The sequence below is a fragment of the Vigna unguiculata genome, chromosome 1, assembly GCF_004118075.2.
Source record: "Vigna unguiculata cultivar IT97K-499-35 chromosome 1, ASM411807v1, whole genome shotgun sequence".
Classification (NCBI taxonomy): Eukaryota; Viridiplantae; Streptophyta; class Magnoliopsida; order Fabales; family Fabaceae; genus Vigna; species Vigna unguiculata.
This window is the reverse complement of record NC_040279.1, coordinates 36,549,434-36,576,995: the sequence shown is the minus strand read 5'-3', so window position 1 is coordinate 36,576,995 and position 27,562 is coordinate 36,549,434. Positions and strand designations below refer to the sequence as shown.

At 33.6% G+C, this 27,562-nt stretch overlaps 2 protein-coding genes across 2 annotated transcripts; both read left to right on the top strand.

Moving 5' to 3' along the window:
- Nucleotides 1-3,091: 3,091 nt before the first annotated feature.
- On the top strand, nucleotides 3,092-10,457 carry LOC114178961. The gene is made up of 10 exons (XM_028065121.1): nucleotides 3,092-3,359; nucleotides 3,452-3,643; nucleotides 3,738-3,903; nucleotides 3,988-4,379; nucleotides 6,040-6,071; nucleotides 9,082-9,107; nucleotides 9,159-9,304; nucleotides 9,397-9,588; nucleotides 9,690-9,855; nucleotides 9,940-10,457. Exons 1-10 carry the CDS (start codon nucleotides 3,150-3,152, stop codon nucleotides 10,344-10,346), a joined length of 1,929 nt encoding a protein of 642 aa, XP_027920922.1. The 5' UTR covers nucleotides 3,092-3,149; the 3' UTR covers nucleotides 10,347-10,457.
- A 12,865-nt stretch (nucleotides 10,458-23,322) lies between these two features.
- On the top strand, nucleotides 23,323-26,915 carry LOC114192772 (NPL4-like protein 1). Its single transcript, XM_028082588.1, has 2 exons — nucleotides 23,323-24,539; nucleotides 26,383-26,915. The coding sequence occupies exons 1-2, from the start codon at nucleotides 23,556-23,558 to the stop codon at nucleotides 26,635-26,637; spliced, it is 1,239 nt and encodes a 412-aa protein (XP_027938389.1). The 5' UTR covers nucleotides 23,323-23,555; the 3' UTR covers nucleotides 26,638-26,915.
- Nucleotides 26,916-27,562: the final 647 nt, after the last annotated feature.

The following is a 27,562-nucleotide window of genomic DNA, read 5'->3' as shown; positions in this document are numbered from 1 at the left end:
AATTTTATTAGATTTATTTGATGTTTTGTACGTATTTTAAGATTGTACTTGAGTTGTTTATATTGTTTGACACATTTTTGTTTTAATGTTAAGTCAAATAATATTAGAAAACGCATTTGAAATGTCAAATAAACTTAACAAAGTTGTATTAAAATGTCTAAATTCACCTATTTCAAGAGATGAAGGACTAAATTGGTTAAAAATTTTGAAATAGACTAAAAATTAAGGAAAAAAATAACTTAACCCAAAAAACTATCGATAACAATTAGAATAATAAATAGTGTAGTAATGGATGTTACGTATAAATTTTTTTGCAAGTACTGGTAAAAATATTAACTCTCTTTCTAAAATAAAATAAATTTATGCATTTAACTTCTATATGCGTTTTTTTTTATCTAATAACTAAAAAAATGTATAAATTGATATTAATTTACAGATAAAATCTTAATTTAATTTTTCATTTGTTACACATATAATTATTTATAACAAAAATTATTAAATAACTTCTGCCTTCCCTCCGACTTGGATTCTAATTATTCAGAAAAAAAGAAACTTGGATTTTAATTAATTAAAATACTTAAATAATTAATTTCTAGGTGGCTACGTACGTATAATGATAATGATAAAAGATATGAGATAAGATAAGATGTAATCAGCTAAGAATAATCTCATCTTCAATTTTTGATGAGGGTATATAAGCTTTCTCTTAATCTGATTTCTTTTCTTCATTTACAATAAAATAAAATAAAATGAGAAGTTTATTGAGAAAAGCAAAGTATAGCTGTTGAGAATTTGTCAATGGATGTGAATTGTAATGGAATCGTTATCTTTATCGTAGCAAAAACAAATCCTAAAAGCATGAGTAGTGTAGGAAATGTTATATTTAAATACTATTTTTGAAGTAAAATATTCAATTCTTTGTTTTAAATTTGATAGCAATTTTTTTTTTGGTCTTTTTTGAATTATTTATCTGTTAGTGCTTTAGTTTTATTCATCAAATTTGTAATTTTGGTGACAAACAAAATTATTAAAATTGACAAAATAAAAGGGCACAACTTTTATAATAAAGAATTTCCAAAATTAATAAAAGAATCAAATGTGTTAAAAGTAGGTTTTAAGCCTAATATCAGTAGTCGATGTAGGACTTCCAAAACACCTTAAGATAAACTCTAACTTAACTCTGATACCATATTAGAAGTGAACTTTAAATCTAACTCAACCTCACAAAATCGACTTATAAGGTAAAAAGTCTTATCTCTAGTCGATGTAAAACTTACAACAAAATGAAAACCTAGAAAATAACTAAGCATGAATCCTTGCTATTATTCCCATTTTTTATTGAGTCTTAACCAAGCATGTGAAGTGGGACACGTCATTCTATAGACGACAAACTGAATTTTTGTGATGTTTGACATAGATAACATTGACTTTCGTTTGTTTGCTGAATTTTTCTAATAATTCCAATACTTTAGGAGTTGACATTCGATCACGATAACAACCACAACAATTTATTTGAACATTTTATAAATGTCTTTCAAACTTGTGTGTCTATGTTGCTTGTTGGACAAAACAACATATATATATTTCTAATAACTTTTACAGAATCGGGTGAAAAATAAATTTACAAATATACTGCAAAATAGATGCAACAAATTACAAACACAAGATCAAAAGAGACATTTATATATTATCGTGATTGAGATCATAAAACTATAGAGTACTTACCTCAATAACAGACTTAAACCTACAAAAACTTCTAATCAAGAAAAATTACATCACAATCATAAGCTAAGAATTCTAATTTAAATAAGTTTACATTGAAATGTTAGTAGTCTGACGAAAAACTTAACTACTAACATACAATTCGACATAATGTCAAGTTTGATGTTAGATCTCCAAGAATAAATAAGTTATAATTATTTACAAAATCGTAAAATTTGAGTTGTTTTTCTTTTAGTCTAATATAAAATATTTAACGACGTAAAAGACTCATGATTTTTTTGTGTTGTTTTTGTTTTTTTTCCTTTTATTCATTAGTTTGTATTTATTTTTGTTTTTTGAGAAAATATCACGACATTAACCTTAATATTAAATTGTCTGAAATGAATATAATTAAGTAGAGGGAATAAACCTTCTTAACAAGACTAACGACGCGTTTATGTCATCTTATTCTCCTAATGAATAGATTAGAAGACTAGCCAGTGGAAAATTAATGGCAGGAAAAAGACCAAAGATGTACACAAAAAAAATAGATTATTTATTATTCTACCATTGTTTTGGGTCATTGTCATTCATGTGACTGATTATGACGATGTACTTATTTGATTTTCGTCAAACTATTTAACATGTCAATTCAAATTCTTTAACCAAGTTAAATGATAGTAACTAACTAATAACATATTAACAGGTTAATTGCTAATTTTGTAATTTTAGAAAACAATTGGATCTATCAAATTAAAACAAAAGAGTAAATTAATTAATAGATTACAGTTTATATTTTTTCTTATTTGAAATTATCCAATCTTAAAATGTGTTATAAGACATATATCTTACTCATCAGAATAACATTCAAGCAATCGTCTGGTAAATACTGCATAAGCCCGAAGAGGAGAGGCTGAAATTTATTAAGTTTTGAAGATTCCACATTTGCATCTATATCTTCTGCATTTGTAAAACTACTCATATTCGTTTAGAAAAAAGTTTGACCCGCGAAGTTATGTTATGACAGTGAAGAACATATGTGCAAAGTGCTGGCAGATTGTAACCAACCACTGTAGAATAGAGAAAACTATTCTTTTGACACAAACTTACTAAAAAAATTAACTTTGATTTAGATTATATCCTATCAGAACCAATGGCAGTTGGGATTATCTTAATGCTACATTCATACATGCATTCGATGATTGAAGTGGCAATTAATTAAATATGGTTGAAGCTGGTTTGAGGGCACAAGTTTCCTTCTCAGAATAATCTTCTCACACAATTTAATATTAGGTTGTATGTAATGCTTAACTGGATTTGCTTGACAAAAATGACTTGGAATGCCTATAAAAGGGAGCAAATGTTCTTGTAATCAAGCACTGCACTCACTAATTAAGAGTTAGGACAAGTGCATAGCATAAGAGTGACACAAAGGGATTAAAAACAGGATGAAGATGAGAGGTTTTCTTGTAGCATGTTTGGCACTGTTCTGTATCCTAGGGGTTTGTGAAGGTGGCGACCTTAGAAAGAAATTCTACAAGCGAACATGTTCTGAGGCCGAGGACATTGTTAGGAGCAAAATCCAGGAACATGTCTCTGCAAGGCCTGAGTTGCCTGCCAAGTTGATCAGAATGCATTTTCATGACTGTTTTGTCAGGGTAAACATTCATATAGTTCCTGCTCTTTAATAAGTTTAATTAATTACACGCCGATTGACACTGACACGACATGGTTGTAATCAACATTTCAGGGCTGTGATGGTTCGGTTTTGCTGGACTCCACTGCCAGCAACACAGCAGAGAAAGATTCCATTCCGAACTTATCTCTGTCTGGCTTCGATGTGATCGATGACATAAAAGCAGCATTGGAGGCAAAATGTCCTGGAACTGTATCCTGTGCTGACATACTTGCATTGGCTGCTAGGGATGCTGTTTCTGTCCAAGTATGCAAAACCTAATTAACCATTATATATACTACAAAACTTGCATATGCAATTTTGTGTCATGCATGTAACTGACTACTGGTAATATTTGCAGTTCAAAAAGCCTATGTGGGAAGTTCTTACCGGAAGACGAGATGGGAAAGTGTCTATTAGTGGTGAAGCCTTGGCCAATCTGCCAGCACCGTTTTTCAACCTCGCCCAACTCAGACAAAGCTTTGAGAGTAAAAAGCTTACCGTGCATGATCTGGTTGTGTTATCAGGTACATTTTTTGCGCAAAGTTGTGTTAAATGTACATAATTATGAATGACAAATTAACCTTTTAGGTATGTTTGTGTATATATAGGAGCACACACAATTGGGGTAGGTCATTGCAACTTATTCAGTAACAGGCTTTTCAACTTCAGCGGAAAGGGTGATCAAGATCCTTCTCTGAATCCTACTTATGCCACTTTTTTGAAGACAAAATGTCAAAGTCTGAGTGACACCACCACTACAGTAGAAATGGATCCTGAGAGTTCAAGCACCTTTGACAATGACTATTATTCTATCCTTATTCAGAACAAGGGTTTATTCCAATCAGATGCTGCCCTTTTAACAGCCAAGGTTTCGAGAAACATTGTGAACGAATTGACGAAACAAGACAAGTTCTTCACAGAGTTTGGACAGTCAATGAAGAGAATGGGAGCCATCGAGGTCCTCACAGGCTCGGATGGAGAAATTAGAACAAAGTGCTCTGTTGTCAACTCTTAATTAAGAGTCCTCATTGTTTTTAATTTGTTGTCTTTCTTTTCCTACATTATTTTGTCACAATTTTATTTGCGTTTCCCACGCCACTGTGTTCTAAAATTTGTGTTGTCAGAAGTCGATTCATGTGAAAGTAAGAACCTTGTGGTTTATGTAATAAATTACTTGATGGAATAAAATGGCAAACTATTTTGCAGCAGCAACAGTCCAAATTTGATCGTGGCTACCACTTTGCAACCAGCAATTATGTAATGCTAGTATTGTCAAATGTACGACAAATTTTAAATTTTTTTGAAATCAAAAGATACTACAAAGTCAAAATAATAGAAACTATATACTTATCCGTAATTCGATTACGAAAGCCAATATGATACGACAAAATAATCTTGATTTTCTTTTTGTAATTGTATTTGCAATATTAAGGTAGGTAATCTAAACTATTCAATGGGTCGTGGTTGGAGTCTTACTTTTTTTTTCCTGTGTAACTTAGATAAAAGAAAATTTTTCAAAAAAAGAAATTTAAAATCAAAAAGTGACATATAACAGTACATATATTTACATTGTTACGATAGTATCAATCGATCTAATTGTTACACATTTTTTAAAATAGGAATCTAATGAAAATTAATCAAAATAGGATAATGATATTTTGACCAATTTTTTTTATTCACTTTTAACACATCATTCCAATCATCGTTCAATTATCTATTTTATTTTTTAAGTAGTATGATGTGATGATCTAAAAATGATTGGAGTGGTGAATTAAAAGTAAGTCAACATATCATTATCCATCAACACATAGGGACATACTTGAAATTTTCGAACAAATACAGTGATCAATTTTTAACCTAATCTTGAGTTAAAATTATTCAAGCATGAATTTTAAGCAATAGATGTTGCAATTATGTATTTTGAGCTTGTTTATTACACTAATATAATAGATCTTTTGTAGGATTTTGGAAATGTTTTAAATTGTTGTATAAAACTCTTTCATGACATATTTTGACTCAAGTATAATATCTTGCCTCATTAGAAAAATAAAGAATTATCTTTGATTCAAGTGATAAATTTTTACCCTCAAGAGAGAATAATTTTGGTTTAGAAAAAAGAAGATAGAAAAATAACCGTACTTTTATTTTTGTTTGAATCTCATTCAAGGGAGACAAGGTTACTCAAAAAACATTTTATAGAGTTAGATCCTTTTAATGATAATAAAATGATTGTGAATGATGATATATATTTATAGAATTAGTGGAGGTTACAAACCTAAGAGGGTATGTGGTATGTGAAACTTGTAGTAATGTTTGTAATTAATATAAGCAAATATATCTAAAAGAGATATTTTAAATGACATAAGTGGTGAGAAAGGGATGGAGGATTTACTGTATATGTAGAACACATGAAGGTGTTTGAATAATGAATGTCTTAAACTTACTCTAACATTGAAACCTAGGTTGCGAACTAGGAATGTCAACGGGTAGAGTCTAAGTTTTATTATTTCATTATGTAACACCTCAATTATTATATAAATAATTGTTATTTGATTAATTATTTATTTTTATAATAAATTTTCTTAAAGAGAATATTAATAAAAAAATAACTTTATATATATATGTATGTAAATATTTTGTACCTTTATAATTATTATAAGCATATTATAAAAAATATATATTTTGTACAAGAGTTCAGAATAAATGACTACTTATATATTTAATATATCTTCTAAAAATATTATTATAAATTCTCCATGGGTTAACATTTTAAAGAAGATATCCCAAAAATTGGTTGAACAATTCTTATTGAACAAGTTTTCCTTCTATTGATATAGTACATACACTTCAAAGAAAAACACAAGAAGAGTATAAAGTCTTTGTAAGTCTTAAATATTAATATTAATAAACTCAATAAACAATGGGGGCATAAGATTAGACTTACAACCATAAGACTTAATCTCATTTTATCAGATATATGGACCAATATTCCTTCCACTTATGATGATTAAAAATTACTTTGGAAAGTGATTGAGTTTAGTACTTGAATATTTCCCATTAAAAACATTGATACAATCATAACTATTTATTTATGGAGAATACCAGCCATTTATTGGTCCAAAAAGTCACTACCTAACCTTCTTGTGCTAAATAGTCATAAGTTTTGCCTATGAATATCACATTATAGGGTGCTAAATATAGATTAAAATATCATAAACAAATATAATAATATAAATATAAATTAATATAAGGTACTAGTGCATGATTGAAGATAAATAAACTAAATAAATAAATAGAACGAGTGACTCAAAATAAATTAAGTGAAATAAAAAAATGGGTTAATGCATATAACTAGATATAAATTATATTCTTGTACACTCAATAAGTCTTATATCGCTTAGGAGTTGAGATCAAACACAATTTAAATATTTTTTCCTCCCTCCACCTTATTAAGCGATGGAAACTTATTGAGTGTATCAAAGCCCCCAGTTGAAAGTAAGGGAAGAGGAGAGTGTGGAGTTCCATCACAGTTTTGTGCTCAAAAGTTGCCTAGAAGGATAGAGGGAGGAAGCAATATTTAAATTGCGCTGGACCGTTTGACCTCGACCGCTAAGCGACGATGTGAGACTTATTGGATGTACCGAAACAAATTAAATAATATTAAATATATTTTTAGTCTCTGAACTTTAACAACTGAAAATCGTTTTTGATCAAAATTTTGAAACATTTTGATCCCAAACTTTAAAAAACATTAGATATAGTGTTTTTAACTCACTTGCATTCATTTTTTTTTAACGTCCCAAAAGCATTTCCTAGGTTACATCAAATTTAATGTAATTGGATTAAAAACACTATATTTATTTATTTTAAAATTTTGAAAATTAAAATGTATCAAAATTTTGAATAAAAACGTATTAAACTCATTAAATAACATAAATATAAATATAAATTAATAGGATAACAATTAAAAATAAATTAAACGAATAAAATAATATATCATTCCAAATAAAAAAAGATGAATAAAAGACACATAAATCTTTTAAAATTAATATTAAAAAAATTAAGATCACTTCCCTTACCTTGTTAATTGTTGAAGTACCTTATTAATTGAAGTGATACATTAGAAATAGTTCTACCAAGTTAAAATTTAGTTGAATATGTTGCTCAAAATTCTCTCTCTTCCCTATCCTTCCTTAATTTTTTTTACATTTTCTCTTCCAATTCACAACTTGTCACATGATTAAATGCATTGTGATAGTATAATTTCTTATTTCGTTATTTTCTACTTTCTTTTTCTTTTCTTTTTTATTCTTTCTTCTTATGCCTTATAAGATTATTTCAAAAATAAATTTTAATATATATATATAATTAATACTTTTTTATTTGGTTTGCTTTTTTTTCATTTTACTTACAAAATATTTCCTTAAAATTACTTAATTTGTCATTTCCAATGTTCAGACATTATAAACAACAAATGTTATTCATTTGTATAAACCGATGTTATTCATTAGAAAATATGATAAAAATAAATTATTTTTAATATCATCAGTATGTTAAAATATTATATTTCATAAAATAATGCATTATTTTAAAAATACTATAATTATAAGTATGTGCTATCTTTAAATTTAAATTAAATGTAATTATAAATTAATTAAATTCATTAAAATATAACCAAATAATTTAATTTTATATAATTTAGTTATTGTACATAGAAAAAGATATTCATAATGTACATTTGATGAAATTAAACAACAAATGAATCGTAATTGAAGTCTTAAGCAATCATAAAACGCGGCGGGACTAGTATACACACGACAAACTTGAGAGAAAAAAAGTTGACTGTTTGCGATGCCTTTGACATATGAATAAGATTAACTTGGCAGCTGAATTTTTCTAAATCATCTGCACTTGCTTCAAATACTTTAAGTGTAGTTGACATTCGATCACCATAATTGTTCAACTACCTACCTTAAACAAATCACTTAATATTCAAACATCGAATTTGTCGTGTTGATGAATGGGCCAAAACGTGTGGCTCGATCAAATCACTGTTTTTCCCTGAAAAGCTTAAACTATATTTTTTGTCTAATTCGTCTTCCAAAACTTAAGGGACACAATCATGTACATTTAACTTGTAAAACTACACTCACTGCTACAAAACTAGAGAGGGTTTGGTCAAGCCTAAGAGAAAGTCCGAAAATGGTTGACCCAGAAGCTTATGACAGCAGGGAAGATATGTGCAGAGTGCTGGCATATTCACCACTGTACAATTTAGTAACCTATTCAACTCTCTTAACACAAAAACTCACCAAAAAGAAAAAGAACAACTCTTTCAACTCAAACTCACTTTATTATAGAATGCCAAACCAATTGAGAGAAGTATTTTGATAGAAAAAGTAATATCATGTGAAACCAATGGTAGGTGACATTATCTTAATCCTACTGGATACCTAAATGCATGCGATGATTGAAGTTGCCATTTATTATATATGGTTGAAGCTGGTTTGAGGGCACAAGTTTCCTTCTCGGATTAATCTTCTCACACAATTTAATATTAGGTTGTATGTAATGCTTAACTGGATTTGCTAAACTAAAATGATTTGGAAAGCCTATAAAAGGGAGCAATGCTATTGTAATCAAGCACTGCATTCACTAATTACGAGTTAAGAAAAGAGCATAGCATAACAGTTACACGGAAGGATTGAATTAAGGATGAAGATGAGAGGTTTTCTTGTAGCATGTTTGGCACTGTTCTGTATCCTAGGGGTTTGTGAAGGTGGCGACCTTAGAAAGAAATTCTACAAGCGAACATGTTCTGAAGCCGAGGACATTGTTAGGAGCAAAATCCAGGAACATGTCTCTGCAAGGCCTGAGTTGGCTGCCAAGTTGATCAGAATGCATTTTCATGACTGTTTTGTCAGGGTAAACATTCATATACTTCTTGCTCTTTAATAACTTTAATTAATTACACACTGATTGACACTGACACGACATGGTTGTAATCAACATTTCAGGGTTGTGATGGTTCGGTTTTGCTGGACTCCACTGCCACCAACACAGCAGAGAAGGATTCCATTCCGAACTTGTCTCTGTCTGGCTTCGATGTGATCGATGACATAAAAGCAGCATTGGAGGCAAAATGTCCTGGAACTGTATCCTGTGCTGATATACTTGCATTGGCTGCTAGGGATGCTGTTTCTGTCCAAGTATGCAAAACCTAATTAACCATTATATATACTACAAAACTTGCATATGCAATATGCAATATTCTTGTGTCATGCATGTAACTGGCTCGTAATATTTGCAGTTCAAAAAGCCTATGTGGGAAGTTCTTACCGGAAGAAGAGATGGGAAAGTATCCATTAGTGGTGAAGCCTTGGCCAACCTGCCAGCACCGTTTTTCAACATCACCCAGCTCAGACAAAGCTTTGAGAGTAAAAAGCTTACGGTGCATGATCTGGTTGTGTTATCAGGTACATTTTTTGTGCAAAGTTGTGTTAAATGTACATAATTATGAATGACAAATTAACCTTTTAGGTATGTTTGTGTATATATAGGAGCACACACAATTGGGGTAGGTCATTGCAACTTATTCAGTAACAGGCTTTTCAACTTCAGCGGAAAGGGTGATCAAGATCCTTCTCTGAATCCTACTTATGCCACTTTTTTGAAGACAAAATGTCAAAGTCTGAGTGACACCACCACTACAGTAGAAATGGATCCTGAGAGTTCAAGCACCTTTGACAATGACTATTATTCTATCCTTATTCAGAACAAGGGTTTATTCCAATCAGATGCTGCCCTTTTAACAGCCAAGGTTTCGAGAAACATTGTGAACGAATTGACGAAACAAGACAAGTTCTTCACAGAGTTTGGACAGTCAATGAAGAGAATGGGAGCCATCGAGGTCCTCACAGGCTCGGATGGAGAAATTAGAACAAAGTGCTCTGTTGTCAACTCTTAATTCAGAGTCCTCATTGCTTTTAATTTGTTGTCTTTCTTTTCCTCCATTTCTTTTTTGTGAGAAGCCATTGAGTTAAATTTGCTTTGTACACCTTCAAAATTGATTTGAGAAATAAATGTTGTGTTCTTTATTCTTATAGCTTAAATTGTGATTTAAATAGTTAGATCCCATTGCATTAAATTTCCTTTGTTCTTGTGGAATTTACCTTATAGAAACTCCTGTATTACCTCAAGATTCTAACCCCAATTAACAAGCATTCCAAGGTTATGATACAAACTCAAATATCACTACTATTCTAGACCTTAACACATGCATGGTGCATTGAACAGAAAAGTTTATCTAAGACTATTCAAATATAATGTTATCTTCTTGCCTGACATGAAATTTTTATAAGAAGGATAAGAGAATTTGAGATTGGATGAGTTATGAGAAGGATTGTAGGAAGGAAAATGAAGAAGAAATAACCGTAGATATTAGAATGGAAAGTAAGTAAACTTTGTCACATTAAATAATAGAAGGAAAATAGCACCAGAAAAGTACTACAAGAATGAAGAATTATTTTGGATGTATGGGAGACTTATATGTCATTGAAAGATATACCATCTTTCCAACCGATATTTTGGAAGGGAAAATAAAATACAATTTTTTAAAGTGTAATTTTTATTATTTTCACAGTTAAAATATCATGTTAGACCATGTTTTATATTTTAATTTGTGTTTTAAAAAGTACTAGAATCATAAATTACAGCTTTAAACCAACATTTAATTTTCCTCATATTGTTGTAAATTACATTTTTAAACCAACATTACAATGCTTTTTTGTTTCATTGTCTCACACAAGGCAACAAAAAATATGAAGTTTGATAAAAAAAAAGACTTCAACATTTTTTTTTCAGATGAATTATTATATATTACTATCTTTTTTTGTTTTTTCAAGCGGGTTTAAAGATATTAATAAATTACAGAAAAAAATAAAATACGTGGCTTTAAAAGTTATTTAAAAGAAAAATGTGCAGGATCTAAAACAGTTAAGATATAATTAATTTAGTATTATTTTATATCATCATTTAAAATTCTTTTAGCTATTTTCAGTTTTATATTTATTTTTTCACTCTCGTTGTAAATATTTATTCATGTTGTGCACTGCAATATTCATTGTGCAGTCAAATATCAAGGGTAGGAAAAATTAAAAAACGTGATAATATTTAAGATTACGTTTAATTCATACCACAGTTCATATATATATTTCATAAGAACAAACTAATGACATAATGCAATATAAAATATGACAAATAACCTTTTATTTAATAAATCTATTTGTTTATGATATTATTAGAAAAAAATTCGTTGGCTTAAATATAAATATAAACATACAAAAATTGAAAATTGAACCAAAATTATATTTTAAAAATATGAAAATAAAAAATTGTATAAAAACATATGAAAATTAAAGAAATATCAAATTGTAATAGGTGGTGATAAAATAAATATCTAATCATTACAACAAAAAGCAGGTATTTGACATCCCAAGAGGGGGATCTTCTAAATCTTTATTCTCACTTTATTTTGTTCATATAATATACTTTTATATTTTGAATCTAAAATTATATTTAATCTTTCTAGGATATATAATATTATGGTTAACGTAAAATAAATACTAAAGAAAGTATATATTAAATAATCAGATTATCATACTTATCAATTATTTTTATATCATCATTTAGAACCATTAACAACTTTATACATTTTCAATAATAATATTTTTCATAGATTTTAATTATTTTCTTTGTACAGTTTCATCCAGTGATGTATGAAATTATTTCTATAACACATATGATTAATTTTACTTCTTTTTATATTTGTATTTGTTATTTTTTTATCATGTATAAAATATTGTTTTTAATAATTTTTTATATACCTATTTTTGTTTTTATAGATGTAATTTTATCACCATATAAATATAATATAATAATTAAACTTCATAAAGATAAAAAATTCAATGTGTAAATATAAATTATTATTATTTTAATTTTTTGAACGTTTGATTTAGCAAGTAAACCTCTCAAATATTTTAAAACTTAAATATTTGTCTTTTTCTTTTATAATTTTTTAAAAGTATTTTATAACTTTATCAACTGTTTTATTAATATTTTAAAAATTAATAAATATTTTAATTGTTATTCAATTTTATTTATGTACAATATGTAATATTATATATATATATATATATATATATATAAATTTATCCTATTAGTAATTAATACTATGAATATAACACTAACATACCATATTGAAGCTTAACTGGATCGGACTGGAATGAAGAGAACTGAATCGAATTGAAGAGATATGAATCGGATTGGAGAGAAATGAATCGGACCAAATAGGAGAGAACCAAATAAGAGAGAATCAGATCGGACCAGACCGAACCGAACAAACTGAAATGAACCAGATCGAATAAGAGATAACCAAATCGGACCGAACTGGACAAGAGAGAACCAAATCGGACCGAACTGGATCGAACAAGAAAGAACTAGATTGGATTGGACCGGACAAGAGAGAATCGGACCAGACCAAACCGGATTGAATCGGACCGGACCGAACCAAACCAAACGAAATTGAATCGAACCAAACCGCACCGAATCAAACCAAACCAAACCAAATCAGACCGAACCAGACCAAACCAAATCAGACAAGAGAGAACTAGACGGACCGAACGAAATCGAACCAGACTGGACCGAATCGGACCGAACCGAACCGAACCGAACAAAACTGGACTGGACCGAATCAGACCGAACCAAACCGGACCGGACCAGACCGAACCAAACCGAATTGGACCAAACCGAACCGTACCGGACTGAACTGAACTGAACCAGACCAAACCGAACCGAACCGAACCAGACCGAACCAAACCAAATCGGACTGAACCAGACCAAACCGAACTAAACCGCACTGAACCGAACCAAACCGAATCGGACCGGACCAGACCGAACCAAACCGAATTAGACCAAACCGAACCAAACCAAACCGGACCGAACCAGACCGAACTGAACCGAGCCGAACCAAACCGGACCGAATCGAACTGAACTGAACCAAAACGAACCGAACTGAACCGAAACGAACCGAACTGAACCAGACCGAACCGAACCGAACCAAACTGAATCGAACTGAACCGAACTGAACTGAACCAAACCAAACTGAACCAAACCAAACCAAACCGAACGAAATTGAATCGCTTCATTGCCTTAGTGTCAAAGGAAAGTTGCTTTGTAATTGTGAAAAGAATGTCACATCCAAATTCAACACCAATACCACAATCGAAAGGTCCCTCCTCAATAAATGAAACAGAATGTTAAATGTATAAATAATAAAATAAACAAATTTTTTACTTCCAGTAAAAAAAAAGAAGCACAATGTTATTCTCCAAATTAAATATAACAAGTGTATTAATAATAACATAAACAAACTATATATTTTCAATAAAAAACATCCAAAAGACAAACTTAAATTGGTATATATTAACCATTGACAAAAACAATTATGTTGTCAAAGCGGATAACGAGTTCCAAAAATGGCAAAAGCATATATATTGAAGAAAAAAATTTAAAAAGAAAATAAAAAATGGAAATGGTGAAACATTAAGTATAAAAAGATGAGAAGAATGCAAAAGACAAATAAAAGAAGGATAAAGTGTTAGGGTTGGGGTTCACAAAAAGACATTCCATGGGGTGAAGTGTGGGGTGTTAGAATTGCACTGAGTGTGGGGTTCACAAAAAGACATTCCATACGAAGACTGAGAGCAACGGGGAAGGGACGACATGACCTTCAACGATGGTGATGGTGATGAGAAGCTATTGATCATTGTGTGGATAGTGGTGATTGAATTAAATTGGAGTGTGTACGGTGTTTATGATAGGAGGTCACAGAAAAGTAAAAGAAAAAAGAAAAAATAATTCAATTAGTGAATATTTAATCCATAAAAGCTCAGTTTTTTAAAACAGAATAATAAAACAATAATATTTAATTTTTATTATAAATAGTTTAATTTTTCTTACTTTAATATGATGTAAATGATTATAGTTAAATGAAGTTAGATTAATTTTATCTATCCTAATAAATAAAATAATTTTATAAAAGTGAAATATTCTTTAATATAAAAAAAAATACATAAAAAAAATCATAACAGAAAAACTAAAAATTATAAAAGTACTAACTTTTATAAATTTTAAAATATTTTTTATCTTATCATATTTTTTTATTATATATTTTTTTCTGTGTACAATCTCATTCAATCGTACGGATGAAACTAAAATAATTAAATCACATGATCAAAAATGAGAAAAAAAAATCAAGTTACACACTTTTCTACAAATATGATGATAAAAATCGTAAAAGTAATTAAAAATTCAAAATCTTATTTTAAAAGATGAATAGCATCAAAATTAGGATTTTCTCTTTATTACTTCTGTTAAATAAGAAGGATAATAACTAAACAGAAAGATTGGAATATAAGGTTTCTGCTTGTAATTCTTTTCTGCATCTTCCGAATAACCTTTTAATATATATATATATATATATATATATATATATATATATATATATATATATATATATATATATATATATATATATATATATTTCTTTCAAAAGAAGTATTAATACATACAGAAGATGTAACGTCCCATTTAATTACTAAACCAAATTAAAAGGAATGTCACATAGAATAGTATGTTAATCAGTCCTGGAGTACAATCACAACTCCGTACAGTAACCAAGGCACACCACGATGCCAACATAAAACCTAGAGGAATAACGACAAAGTTTTCAAAAAAAGAAGCCCAAAGGCCAAACAATACATGGGCCATTGCCCTAAAAGAAAAGCCCAATCAGCACAAGAAGTCCAGCCCAGGAAGACTATGCAGCGGATTCATCTCTCCCATGTTGACCACGATTTCCTCTCGCATTTGCTCCCATCAATAAATTGATGATCATCGCAAAAGTAGAAGAACAACATACAAGCAATCAAACAAGCAAAGGGTAAGCTAGAGCCAAAAAGATTTTCATCATGCAATCAGGTATACTTTCACAATCTAATATACATACAACACCCAAGCATGTTATGACTTTCAAATCAATACACTAAGACTCGACTCATCCGGATACATATAACCTGGTCGGATTCAGCGGATGCTTGCACTTGTGGTGGATACCTCTGCTCACCCCCGAGCTATGTGTTACAAGTGTTACAACGAATCAATTTTCCTCACACACAAGGTTAGCCCTTAATGAGTTTCAGGCCTCCTGCTACTCTCACCACAGAAGTCAGTCCGCTCTAAGTGAAACTAACTGACTCCTTAGAGTGTCAGGATGCGATCCTTACCTTGAATCCTTACCAAGTTATATAGATGGGGCACCACCATGGACATCCACTAACAGGGGCTATGGAATTACGTCCCGACCACTGAAGCACGACCCTGAAATCTCACCTAGAGATTCCAAGGAATTACGTACTGACCACATACTATACATATTCAAACAAACAGTAATATTTATCATGCTTATAAATCTCATGCCAACCTTTATAATCCATCCTCATACATGTTCCATGTTGAATCCATTCCAAATCATCCTTCCCAATTCATGAATATAGAAGTGTAATTCATACCGACACCATGCCACTTTGATTACCAACCATCTCATACAAGTCACATGCCAAGGTCATGTTAAACTTATCAATCACAGACCATAAACCATTCTACTCATACCCATTCTCCCAATTCATGCTTTTAAAGTAGTTGAATCAATCCACAAGTTAAAGTTAAAGTAAGGAATTAAAATTCTGCAACAATTCTCGCTTAAGCTAGACTGGTCTCGCTTAAGCTAGATTGGTCTCGCTTAAGCTAGAAATTCTCGCTTAATCTAGACTGATCTTGCTTAAGCTAGAAATTCTCGCTTAAGCGAGACTGATCTCGCTTAAGCTAAAATCCCTCGCTTAAGCTAAACTGACAGCTTTTTAATGGTTTCAACGTGTAAAAACACAAAATCCCAAACGACAAAAATTTAAGAAAACACAAGCACGTTGTATAAAACGTTGGCATCATATTTCATGCTTTAAAAGAGTAAACAATTCAATAATTCAATCATGGGAGCATACAAGCATTTAACAACCGTCAATCTCGCTCAAGTTAAGGAGCTCTCTCGCTCAGGCAATAGGGTCTCTCGCTCAAGCGAAAAACTTTCGCTTAAGCGAGATTGAAAACAAAGAGTACTTCAAGTTCTCGCTCAAGCGAGAGGCCTTCGCTCAGGCGAGCACTCGAAACTAAAAGGCGGCGAGTTATTGCCATTCTTGCTTAGGCGAGAGCTCCTCGTTTAGGCGAGAGCTTCCCGTTTGGGCGAGAAACAGCTCGCTTAGGCGAGCATAGCAGATCTCACCTGCTCTCACGCATGCAAAGCCCAAAATCCATCCAGAAAATAATACATCGATTATTTTCACACCATCAAAAGCGCATCAAATTATCAAGAGCACCCAACAGAAACAAAAAGACACATTATTTATAAAAGCATGAAAAATCCTAGCTTCCCTCACCTGGACAGATGCTAGTGGAAAGCACATGCACCTACGGCAACGAACCCAACAGCTTCAGGGCATACTCAAGAGGTGGAGCAGAGAATGAGGTTGAGCTGACTTGAATCTAAATGAGCTTCGAGCCCTAGCAGAACACTGTTTGAGGGGAAAAGAGGAGTAAGATGGTTGATTTTGCAAAGTGGGCAGAACATGAGAGGGTTAGGCTGGTTTAGGGGTTTTGGGATGCCCTATGGGCCAGCCTTAGGCCCAACTGACTAAGAGAGGCCCTTAAATTTTAGGACAAAATTAAAGTGGGTCTTACATTCTCCCCAACAACAAAAATTTTCGACCTCGAAAATTCACCGACGAGATGGGAAGAAAACTACGTTTTCCTCATTTCATCCGACAACCACCACTTAGACATGACTAATAAAACGACTCCAACACCTATAGTAACTGGAAACTTTACCTCTGTGCTAAGCGATATGTGTTCAACTGTGTAGATTGGTTTAGTCACTACTCTCGAAGTAACTTCCAACCTACAACCTTAACACTGGGATGCTCCCTCATACTTGCCTAACTAACTTGTGTCTATATACTGACTCACCCACCATATGCTCTCCACTACCTGTTGTAGGTTTTTATCAAAGTCTTGATCACTTTAAGTCTCAAACTAAAGCATGTTCGTTATCACTTCTCGTCACCTTGTTCGCTCCTTTATGCATCACTCCACTAACTTGATCACTATTGAGTTCTGGCCCACTACCTCACTATCAACACTCTGACCACTTTTACGCATAACGACACTCATAACATCTTGCCTTCTGTACTACTTCAACCAATGGTAGCAAAATCCACAACTAAGTCATTCCATTTCCAAATTACACTTCCCTCTTTTACAACCACCAAATTCATTTCGGTATCTCACCTTCATTTCCGATCTACTAACTTGTAACCATCCTTCCACAAAAGCCTTAGAATCATGTCTTTCCTTGACTTGAAATTTTTAGTTTGATTTATACCTATCAACTCTAATATACTTCTCAACTAGATTTTTCTGAATTGCTTCTTCCCTAACCTTGTTGAGAGACTCACTAATTCTAGTCGGATGACTAAACTAATGAAATCTCCTCACACATTCTCTTTCCAACCCAAACACTTATGTTTCTCGATCAACCCTTACTCTTAACTTGTCAAATCACGGATCTTGAATTTCATTCCTTGACTAAACATCTACTCTCACTTTCTCAATTCCAAGTTGGCACTCTAACTTGAAATCATAACTCAAACCATCTTCTACTACTCTTGCACAACTTTCTCTAAGTAACCCCATAATTCCAACTCTAAATGATTCTGTGAACCTCTTTAATTAATACTCATAAGAACGACACTTTTGTTGTTCAACAAGAACTGGTTGTCGTAGTAATACTTTAGGTCGTGAGTAAGATAGTTCTTTTCACGCACCTCTTACCCTTCATAAGTATCACTTGTCGTCATCCCGCTGCGCTACTCTGATCAACACACAAAGTCACTTATCTGTTTACTCAAAATGATGCTCCTTTCATGTCTGTCGTGACAAGGAATCAATCATCACTGAAAAACCTTACTCCAAAACTTTTATGGAACTTGCAAAACCCTTTTGACTCCCCTGTTTATAGCTTTAACATCCTCTTTTCTCAACATCGCATCCACCCTTTTTAAACCATATGTCTTACTAGTCACTCCAACATTTGTCAATACTCCTCTCGAACATTTTAAGGACTCTCTTCACACTTGGAAAACCCTCCGCTAAACCTTGATGATACCGCTAACCTGTTTGAAATTTCTTACCTTTATCATGTTTCCACCCCTTAAAACCACAGGCCAAAAATTTTATCCTCCCTTATCCAACGTTTACCCTTGAACAGTTTATCCTCCCATTTCCTCTCCTTTAAGATTCACCAAACTCGCAGTCATCATTGTCGTTATATTTAGTATAAGCCACTACTTCTCCAACATCTCCCCCACTTCCGTATTTACTTCAAATTCTCAGTAGGAACCATCCAATTAGAAATTATTGGCACAAGTCCTCCTTCAGACACCAATTCAAAAGTGAACTTCACCACACCAAAGTTAAAATTCTAATACTTGCTTCATAATACGTCTACAAACTCTTCTGCTACCGAGATCCTTTGCGTCTAGTATTCACTTTCCTTTATCAGATGACTCTGATTCACGTGACACTCTCCCCTCCACTATTTAGTTTGATTCGTACTTCATACGCAATCACTGACTTATCTCTTTTAAATCAAAGAACACCACCTTGTTCGTTGCCTCAGCTTATTACAATGAGATTGAGAAAATAATCAATTCACCCTTGAGACTATGTCCCAACCTTGCAAAGCAAACAATTCAAATTGGGTTTGAATTTAAACGTTTTGATCACCACGAAGGCACCACACACCGAGCGAATCTTCACTTGGTCGCTATTGTAACAAAAACCACCTCCTCAAACTCAGCTCCTTCTTGCAGACAACCATGACTCCTATACCATACTGGCGATATCAAAGAGTGTATGACCCTAAGCGAAGCCAAAACCCATAATCCAATCACCACCTCTGTAACATGTATCTTTTAAATTAGATTACCTGTGCTGGCCACTTTAGTGCCAATCCTCACAAACACTCTCATAGCTACTCAAAAACTTTTGTTTTCCCTTCCCCTTTCCTCGTGTTGTGACATTACTAATTGTCCTTCCCTACAAGAACAAACTTAACTATGTGTTTCTCCTTCTGATGCTTGAAATCGTCCATCTCATATCCAATGTCAATCCTTCCACTTTTGTGGGCCATTTTACTTAGAACATCCTTTCTCCTCCTAACTTTGGTAACTACTACTGTTGAGAAGACTCGACTACTTCTTTTGGAATTAATCTAGTATATAACTCCTAATATACTCCATTCTCCTATAACATCATTACACTTGGCTTATCTTCAAAGCTTTGTCTCCCATAAGCTTCCATCTTCACGTCTGCTTTCCATATACAGTTCAGGGCCTCCATCCTCAACCTCAAACCTTGCCACATGAGCACGCACCGATATTTTCTCATATACTAATCTCTAAGCTGAACTCTTCTTCTAAAACTTGTGGTGTACGATCTTAGAACTTGATCTTGTACCTCTCTCTCAGCCCAAAGCGTTGCTTCTTAACTTTCAACATCATTTCTCAGTCCTCTAAACCAAGACTTAACTTTCATTATCTATCAATATACAATCTTCTACATTTTCGCACCTTTGAGACAAGAGATTTCCTCCTAAATCTTGGTAAGGGTGAGTAGGTCAAGTTTCCCTCATCGCTACAGACACGAGACACAAAACACAGAGGCGTAACAGGATAAACTAGAACATACAAGGCAACACTCCATCATCTACAGACACCCAAACCTTCCGTCTATCATCCTTCCTTCCCTAAACCATTAGAATTAAGAAAGGAAAAACAACTTTTGATCTAGTCATGAGTGTGCACCCTCATCACTTTATCAAGACGTTTTCTGTTCTTAAAACTTTTGGTTTCATTAACAACCTCAACTAGACTTGGCAACTTACGCACGCGAGGCATGACAAACCCAAAACCTCAAGTCATCCTAAGGACGAACTGCTCTGATACCATTAATGTAACGTCCCATTTAATTACTAAACCAAATTAAAAGGAATGTCACATAGAATAGTATGTTAATCAGTCCTGGAGTACAATCACAACTCCGTACAGTAACCAAGGCACACCACGATGCCAACATAAAACCTAGAGGAATAACGACAAAGTTTTCAAAAAAAGAAGCCCAAAGGCCAAACAATACATGGGCCATTGCCCTAAAAGAAAAGCCCAATCAGCACAAGAAGTCAAGCCCAGGAAGACTATGCAGCGGATTCATCTCTCCCATGTTGACCACGATTTCCTCTCGCATCTGCTCCCATCAATAAATTGATGATCATCGCAAAAGTAGAAGAACAACATACAAGCAATCAAACAAGCAAAGGGTAAGCTAGAGCCAAAAAGATTTTCATCATGCAATCAGGTATACTTTCACAATCTAATATACATACAACACCCAAGCATGTTATGACTTTCAAATCAATACACTAAGACTCGGCTCATCCGGATACATATAACCTGGTCGGATTCAGCGGATGCTTGCACTTGTGGTGGATACCTCTGCTCACCCCCGAGCTATGTCTTACAAGTGTTACAATGAATCAATTTTCCTCACACACAAGGTTAGCCCTTAATGAGTTTCAGGCCTCCTGCTACTCTCACCACAGAAGTCAGTCCGCTCTAAGTGAAACTAACTGACTCCTTAGAGTGTCAGGATGCGATCCTTACCTTGAATCCTTACCAAGTTATATAGATGGGGCACCACCATGGACATCCACTAACAGGGGCTATGGAATTACGTCCCGACCACTGAAGCACGACCCTGAAATCTCACCTAGAGATTCCAAGGAATTACGTACTGACCACATACTATACATATTCAAACAAACAGTAATATTTATCATGCTTATAAATCTCATGCCAACCTTTATAATCCATCCTCATACATGTTCCATGTTGAATCCATTCCAAATCATCCTTCCCAATTCATGAATATAGAAGTGTAATTCATACCGACACCATGCCACTTTGATTACCAACCATCTCATACAAGTCACATGCCAAGGTCATGTTAAACTTATCAATCACAGACCATAAACCATTCTACTCATACCCATTCTCCCAATTCATGCTTTTAAAGTAGTTGAATCAATCCACAAGTTAAGTTAAAGTAAGGAATTAAAATTCTGCAGCAATTCTCGCTTAAGCTAGACTGGTCTCGCTTAAGCTAGATTGGTCTCGCTTAAGCTAGAAATTCTCGCTTAATCTAGACTGATCTCGCTTAAGCTAGAAATTCTCGCTTAAGCGAGACTGATCTCGCTTAAGCTAAAATCCCTCGCTTAAGCTAAACTGACAGCTTTTTAATGGTTTCAACGTGTAAAAACACAAAATCCCAAACGACAAAAATTTAAGAAAACACAAGCACGTTGTATAAAACGTTGGCATCATATTTCATGCTTTAAAAGAGTAAACAATTCAATAATTCAATCATGGGAGCATACAAGCATTTAACAACCGTCAATCTCGCTCAAGTTAAGGAGCTCTCTCGCTCAGGCAATAGGGTCTCTCGCTCAAGCGAAAAACTTTCGCTTAAGCGAGATTGAAAACAAAGAGTACTTCAAGTTCTCGCTCAAGCGAGAGGCCTTCGCTTAGGCGAGCACTCGAAACTAAAAGGCGGCGAGTTATTGCCATTCTCGCTTAGGCGAGAGCTCCTCGTTTAGGCGAGAGCTTCCCGTTTGGGCGAGAAACAGCTCGCTTAGGCGAGCATAGCAGATCTCACCTGCTCTCACGCATGCAAAGCCCAAAATCCATCCAGAAAATAATACATCGATTATTTTCACACCATCAAAAGCGCATCAAATTATCAAGAGCACCCAACAGAAACAAAAAAGACACATTATTTATAAAAGCATGAAAAATCCTAGCTTCCCTCACCTGGACAGATGCTAGTGGAAAGCACATGCACCTACGGCAACGAACCCAACAGCTTCAGGGGCATACTCAAGAGGTGGAGCAGAGAATGAGGTTGAGCTGACTTGAATCTAAATGAGCTTCGAGCCCTAGCAGAACACTGTTTGAGGGGAAAAGAGGAGTAAGATGGTTGATTTTGCAAAGTGGGCAGAACATGAGAGGGTTAGGCTGGTTTAGGGGTTTTGGGATGCCCTATGGGCCAGCCTTAGGCTCAACTGACTAAGAGAGGCCCTTAAATTTTAGGACAAAATTAAAGTGGGTCTTACAGAAGATACATTTTATTGTATTTATTTCATTTTTAATTAAACATTTTAATCTTTTAATAGATAAAAATTAATTAAATAACTTTCTACTTAAAAATAGTAACTATATATGAATATTTTAATATCACCGTTACAATATTATATATATAATTATTTTACTTTAATATTTTTCATTATCTTTTTCACAAAACTATGTGTACATGTATTTAAAATTATATTATTTTAATTTAATAAAAAGATAAAACAAATGTAAATACCTGCGCCCGTATTTTATTAAAAGAAATAAATTATACAATTTAGAAAAAAAATTGATTTCGTAACTAAGAATTTAGAATGTTGTTGACCAATAATATGGAATTATTTTTTAACTGTTTTAGAATAATATTTTTCTAAAATGTGAATTCAGATCTAATTCATTTGAATAATATATTTTAAAATATTAGAATTATGAAAAAAAAAAAAAAGAAGTTATTTGTAACAGAATGAATTTGGGGATCTAAGCGAAGGCCCAATATGAGTGAAGTGGGGCTATATAATATAATCTCTTCACATGAAAGGGCACAACCTCCTCTGTCTTACTATCTGTCACTCTCATCATCACACCACCCTCTTCTTCTTCACCATCAAACCTCTTTTGCTTCTCTGCACCTTTTCTACTTCCCCAAGCCATCACTCATTCCACATTCTATTCCCCAATTCCACTCCTAAATATCTTCTATATAACCCTAATTCCACATTCATACGCAACAAATCCCAAACATAAGCAACCCTCAATTCTTCACCATGATGCTCAGACTTCGAAGCCGCGACGGCCTGGAGCGAGTAATCGTCGAAAACCCGCACACCACCACAGTGTCGGAGCTAAAACGGATTATCGAAGCCCAATTGAGAATTCCGGTTCACAACCAAACCCTTTCCACCAACCAGAACCTTCTATTGGCGAAATCGCGTGAAGATCTCCATCGATTCACCGATATGGCCAACCCCGACCTCACTCTCTCATCTCTCAACCTCGCCCACGGCTCAATCGTCTTTTTGACTTACGAAGGCGAGCGCCACGTGGCGGGCCCCGCCTTCAACCCGGCGGGCTCCTTCGGCCGCAAGATGACCATGGACGACCTCATCGCCAAGCAGATGCGCGTCACGCGCCAGGAGAATCCGCACTGCGAGCTCGTCTCCTTCGACCGCGACTGCGCCAACGCGTTCCAGCACTACGTGAACGACACGCTCGCCTTCGCGGTCAAGCGCGGCGGCTTCATGTATGGCACAGTTTCCGAGGAGGGGAAGGTGGAGGTGGACTTCATCTACGAGCCGCCGCAGCAGGGGTCCGAAGAAAATCTCTTGTTTTTCAGAGACCCCGAAGAGGAGAAACTCGTGGAGGCTATTGCGGCGGGGTTGGGGATGAGGAGGGTAGGGTTCATTTTCACGCAGACTATAAGCCAGGACAAGAAGGACTATACTTTATCGAATAGGGAGGTGCTTCAGGCTGCGGAGTACCATGCTGAGAGTGGATTGAAAGAGTGGGTTACTGCGGTTGTTAAGCTTGAGGTGAATGAAGATATGGGTGCGGATGTGCATTTTGAAGCGTTTCAGATTAGTGATGTGTGCGTGAGATTGTTCAAGGAAGGGTGGTTTGAGACCGAGATAAAGGACGACGATGATCCCAAGTTGTCTAAGATGAAGAAGGATGTGGTTGTCGGGGTTAAGGATACCAAAGAAGTTGACAATGATTTCTTCTTGGTCGTCGTCAAAATCTCAGATCATCAGGTATGGTTCCTTGTTTATGTTCTCTTTATGCTTGCTCCATGTCAATGTGATTGTGATTGTCTATTACATGTTACCATGTTTGCTGAATTATGGTGGACGTCTGTTGTACTCCTGTTCTGTTCTACCCTTAGGCTGTATTTTAGTTCAGCCGCTAAGAGTTATTCGCCGTCTATACCATTGGTTTTCTTTTACAACTCTTTATTAAAGATTAATTATTTTTCTCATAACCACTAGGATAAACTTCGAAACTGTTTATTTTCATGAGGTGCTTGTAGCTTTAATCTTTAAACTGTAGAATTGCTGTTGATTCTGCCACAATTGGGCTTGCAAAAACCTTATTTTTGTAAAATCGAAAATTTTTTGGGGTGGATCTGTAGGGGGAATTGATGGAAAGGAAATAATTCCATATTCTTCTAGTTTCTTTTGGAGCATCTGGGGTAACCCATCAAATGCAATAAGCTGGGCAATTTAATATTGATTTTAGGCAATTCACGTTGATATTTCATTTTGGTACCAAATGGTGGCTTACTCAGTGCTGTTGTTGGGTATGGCTCTTTTTTATGGATGGATCAGTTGGACTGTATAGGGTATGAATTCATGGTAGTAAAGGAAGAGAATAGCTGTTTCAGCATAAGCTAATTCCACCCTTTGAGGATGTGCCTAATTAGATTCAATGGACTGTAGTAAAATCAAGAAAGCCCGGTTCAGAGTGATTTTCTCTTCTTCCATACATCAAGTTTAATTAGTTAAAGTACCATGGATTCCATGGTGATGGTTAATGTGACATGATCTTATATCTGAACTTTCCTTCTTTTAATTGTCTACTGTTGTGAGTATAGGCTTAATATCTGATCTGGAAGTTTCCACAGATTTACAGAACAGATTTCAGCGTATCGAAGTAATAAACAGATAATGCCTGTATTTTGTGACTGAAAATTTGATCAACAAGCGCTAGTTTAATATAAAATTGTGTTCTTTTTTAATCATGTCACTTAGTTGTTCTAGTCTTTAACCTCTTTAGGGAATCAAGAAATATTTCCACCTGTATTATTTTTCCTGCAAACTAGTTAATTCCCTGAACATGATTTATCTGGAAGGTATTTATTTTTGTTTAAGGAATCTTCAGATAACTTAAAATGTGAAAAGAATATGGAAGGATCATATGATATTTCTTAGTTGTCAATTGCTACTACAGAGGCTTTCTTTGTTAAATAGTTGTCCTGTGCTTGTTAGGTATTGGATAGGCAATGTTTGTTAAATAGTTGTCCTGTCATTTTGTTAAGAAAATGAGCTTCCATACAATCAACCTTTTTAACAAAAAGAACTTAAAAAAAAAAGGCAGCTTCTAAAACAGTTGGTCCCGAGCTTTTAAAGGAGTTAGTTTTAGTAGTTTTTGACTTCTACCCCATATTTTCCTTTTTGTTTTGAACTTCAGGATCCAGTAACTCCTTACCCAAAAAAAATTAACTTAATAAGTATCTGTTAAGCTAAAAGAATTATAGCAATACTATTTAGTTAAAAAATCTAAGCTCTAAAATAGACAATCAGGCACATGGTCTCTTTAACCAGGGTTAGCCAAATTTATGTGCTGCAGATTGCTAAATGATTGACTATATTTTGTTCTCTCTTTATTTGAAGTAATAAACTGTCAAATGTTATACAGATGTCAACACAAAAAGTTTTTTAATCTTTTTTTTGTATACCTGTGACTTGAACCAAGTGTATGTTGCTATAATTTCAGGCTTCATAAAAATGTTTCTTTTCTTCAAAGCATAAAAATCATATAGTTTGATTTGTATTACAACCATCAGTAACTTACCAGTGTCTTGTCACCCAAATGCAGGGTCCTCTTTCATCATCGTTTCCCATTGAGAACCGGAACACTCAGATGACTATGAAGGCTTTGAGGAATCATCTGGACAGGACAAAAAGTCTTCCATTTGTGAAGCGAATTTCTGATTTTCACCTTCTTCTTGTACTGGCAAGGGTTTTAGACCTGAATGCTGATGTCCCTGCATTGACGGCATGTGTGCAGACACAGACATCTATACCAGAAGGTTACCAGATCCTTATTGAGTCTATGGCAAATGCCGCTTGATGCTATGCACTCTACATTCAGGCCCTTTGCAGCAACACGGTGCATATTGCTCCATAGCTCCATAGCACTCGCAGAATGTTTATGTTGGAGATTTGTACATTGCTTCTTCATAGTATTGCCACTGAAAATCTCGGATCTCTCGATTTACTGAAAATGAGCTGATGTGGTTCACTTGTTTTATTGTTTAAATTAATTAGAGATAACTCTTACAACCATTAGTCACTATTTTAAGGGCGATAATGTTTCAAATTATATAGTATGAAGACGATGTTTTTTAACTGTGTGTTCACGGCTTCTGCTATATCTTTTCACATATACTGCTTGTTCAGCGGGTATCGATCTTATCTATGAACAATTTCGTTAATATTGTGCTCCTCGAAGGTTTCTAGACACGCATAAAGAATGCCTTGTCCTATGTTACCTCCTCATTTCCAAAGGCAAAAAACACTGGATTGTGATTTCTGTATATGTTCTGCATCCATTGAAAAATAATAGAGTTTTTTGTAAGGACTTTTAAAAGAAGGCAATTAATATATATCTTTCTAAAAGATAAATACAGTATGGATTGACTAATTTATCAAAAAAAAAAAATTAATGACTTTCTAAATATAAATATAAACTAATTGAATATTTAGGAAAAAATTTCGTTATTTTTTTCTTCTTTAATTTCTTATAGAAAAAAAATAAAAATAAAAAAATTAATAAAAAGTTACACTCCTAGAAAAGATAGAAAGCGAGGTAGGAAATTAAATGATGTTGTGGTGTCTAGTATGACTTCGTTGTATTGTATAATTCTTCATTTTTTTTTGTATAATAAAAATTATAAATAAGAATGATTTTTTTATTGTATAATTAAACATATTAAATTGAAGTAATTAAAAAATAAATAAATGTTAAATGGAGTAAATTGGGGGTTTTATAAGAA

Excerpts from the sequence above, each read along its gene's own strand:
- LOC114192772 (XM_028082588.1), top strand. The coding sequence starts at position 23,556 with ATGATGCTCAGACTTCGAAGCCGCGACGGCCTGGAGCGAGTAATCGTC. Across the intron at positions 24,540-26,382 it reads TCAAAATCTCAGATCATCAG|GGTCCTCTTTCATCATCGTT; the intron begins GTATGGTTCCTT and ends ACCCAAATGCAG.
- LOC114178961 (XM_028065121.1), top strand. The coding sequence starts at position 3,150 with ATGAAGATGAGAGGTTTTCTTGTAGCATGTTTGGCACTGTTCTGTATC. Across the intron at positions 3,360-3,451 it reads TTCATGACTGTTTTGTCAGG|GGCTGTGATGGTTCGGTTTT; the intron begins GTAAACATTCAT and ends TCAACATTTCAG. Across the intron at positions 6,072-9,081 it reads AATATATATTTTGTACAAGA|GATTGAATTAAGGATGAAGA; the intron begins GTTCAGAATAAA and ends GTTACACGGAAG.